General features: G+C 41.0%; 1 protein-coding gene across 1 annotated transcript in view; it reads left to right on the top strand.

Moving 5' to 3' along the window:
• The window catches only part of LOC138866648 (cell adhesion molecule Dscam2-like), a 240,292-nt gene that overhangs the window by 66,595 nt on the left and 171,197 nt on the right, over positions 1–2,500 (top strand). Inside the window, exons 2-3 of the mRNA XM_070139815.1 lie at positions 1–19; positions 1,314–1,372. The exon at positions 1–19 is cut by the window's left edge and continues 246 nt beyond it. Coding sequence (XP_069995916.1) covers positions 1–19; positions 1,314–1,372 — 78 coding nt within the window. The remainder of the gene's footprint in view (positions 20–1,313; positions 1,373–2,500) is intronic.

The following is a 2,500-nucleotide window of genomic DNA, read 5'->3' as shown; positions in this document are numbered from 1 at the left end:
TGCACGCCGCCACCTACAGGTAAGGAGGGAGACGGGGGGTGGGAGATCAGGGGAGAGATAGATAGATAGAGAGAGAGAGAGGGGGTGGGTGGGGGGGGTTGTAGAGAGAGAGAGAAAACGAGACAGGCAGATATATATATAGAGGGGTGGGGGGGGAAGGAGATGTATAGAAAGATAGATAGATAGACTGAGAGAGAGAGAAATAGAGAGATAGAGATAGATAGATAGACAGATAGGTAGAAAGAGAGAGAAAGAGATAGATGAATATATAGATAGACATATAAGATGGATAGATAGAGAGAGGTAGGGAGAGAGAGAGGGGAGAGCGAGAGAGAGAGAGAGAGAGAGAGAGAGAGAGAGAGAGAGAGAGGGGGGGGGCAGAGAGAGAAATAGATAGATAGATAGAGAAAGAGGGGGGAGAGCAGCTAGCGTGTTGACACATAAAAGCACTCTTCATAATATCTTTGATGAAAAGATTTAAATGACATTTTTTTGACATTATTATGAACGTTCATTTATTAATTCAACCGTTTTGATGTGCTTGAAAAAAAATGTATATTGCCTTCAATTAATTACAGTTTTTTTATATCAAACTTCCGCATTTACTTTATTTGAATTAATAAAGTGATGAGAACGGAAACGGATCACCATAATGATTCTCCAGAAATTAAATTTAGCTTTTTATTAATGTCACCGACCGGCTGATATTAATTAATTTAAGTTTTAAAGCTGTCGATATTGTTCTCGTTATTATGATCATATTATCAGTTCCATTGTCATGATAATGATGATAGGAGTAGCATTATTAGTTATTGATGATAAGATTGATGGTAGTAATGATAATAGCAATAATAAGGATGATGATAATTATAACATTAACAACAATAGTAATTATGATAATAATACTGCTATTACTAGCAATATTATCAATATTAATATAGCAAAGATGATACGGATAATAATAATAATAATAATAAAAGCTACCCTTATTGTCAAGGCAATAGGAGTAACTGCAGTCATTAAAAAAAAAATCCTGGATCCGGACGATGATCCGGATCACCACCAAACTTTAGTAGTCTCTACGTTGGGCTAAGACACACCTCTGCTAAAACATTCATAAAGATTTGTCCATAACTTTTTGAGTTATCCTGCTAACCATCCAACTAACCAACCCACAAACAAATAAAATAATTAGCCACTACTAAAAACAACCCCATGGCGGAGGTAGCGATGATAACAATGATGCCAATGATAGTGATAATAATAACAATAGTTATGATAATGATAATACTTACGCCGTACTTTCCCCTAAGGTGTCTTGCGACCAACAGCGTGGGAACAGTGACCTCGCGCCCCGTCTCGGTCACGGCCGGTAAGTCACCCGCGGATTTTTTCCTTCTATTTCTTTCTCTCTCTCTCTTGAATTATATATATATATATATATATATATATATATATATATATATATATATATATATATATATATATATATATATATATATATATATATGCAGCTAGGTGTTGAAATGGGCCTTGAACAGGTGAAGAGAAGGTGCAAGATGTGTTCCTCGCCAGTTTCCCCTTGGTAGGCAAGCACGATGGAGACTGCATTGTGTTCTGGTAGAGGAATACTCAGCAGGTATTCCGCTCTGCTGTTTGTGTCTCCTGTTGAATACACTGACTCGAGGACCGCTGGCAGTAGCAATTGTGTGAGATCTTGCTGGTGACACGGAGCCCTGTCACGTCCCGTCGTTGCATTAGTAGCTGTTTCTTATACATGGATGTTTTTCCTGATGATTTAACATTTTTTGTTCTGTTTTGCAAAAAGGGATGTTCGGCGATGTCACCAGGGAAGCGGACTGTATTCCATCGGACTCTGAAGTACGCGAGATCCTCTTCGTGGCTCCCAGCTTCCATGCCGCGGTCTTTGCCACTCGTTCCGTGCGTTGAGTGAGATAAGTCGAGGCCAAAGATTGAGGTGGAGCTTCTTGGTATTACGTTTTAGGATGGACGATGGTGCAATGGGTCCTATCCTATGAGATGTCAGCATCACTTGAGTTTTCTAAAGGGCCAAGCGGTTGTCATGTGCATCTTATTATTTATCCTTTTGATGGTGACCAATTGGTGTCCGCGATCGAAGGGGATTGTGAAAGTGACATCATCTGCATGTGCTGCTGATACTGTGAGGAGGCAGGTTCCAAGGGGGCGGCCCGAGGACACCCCTGTGTATAGCAGCTTGGATTAGAAATTAATCTAATTTGTGGCTGTTCGTTGTTCCGAGAGTTTTGTGCCTTCAAGATAGCTCTCCAGAAGCAGCAGCAGGCCAGCATGTATCCTGGAGTTCTCGAGCTTTGCCCAGTATGCCACACCCAAACAAGTAGCGTGTTCTAGTTGGAGTGTACCGGGAGGACGATCCAACCCACACTGCTTCCCCTCCAAATTTCATCTACATCCGGGAATGCCGCCACTTCTCCGGAGACGATGGATTCACCAACTTCTC

Source organism: Penaeus vannamei, chromosome 26 (genome assembly GCF_042767895.1).
Source record: "Penaeus vannamei isolate JL-2024 chromosome 26, ASM4276789v1, whole genome shotgun sequence".
Lineage (NCBI taxonomy): Eukaryota > Metazoa > Arthropoda > Malacostraca > Decapoda > Penaeidae > Penaeus > Penaeus vannamei.
The sequence above is the reverse complement of the archived record's forward strand: the minus strand, read 5'-3'. Positions and strand labels throughout refer to the sequence as shown.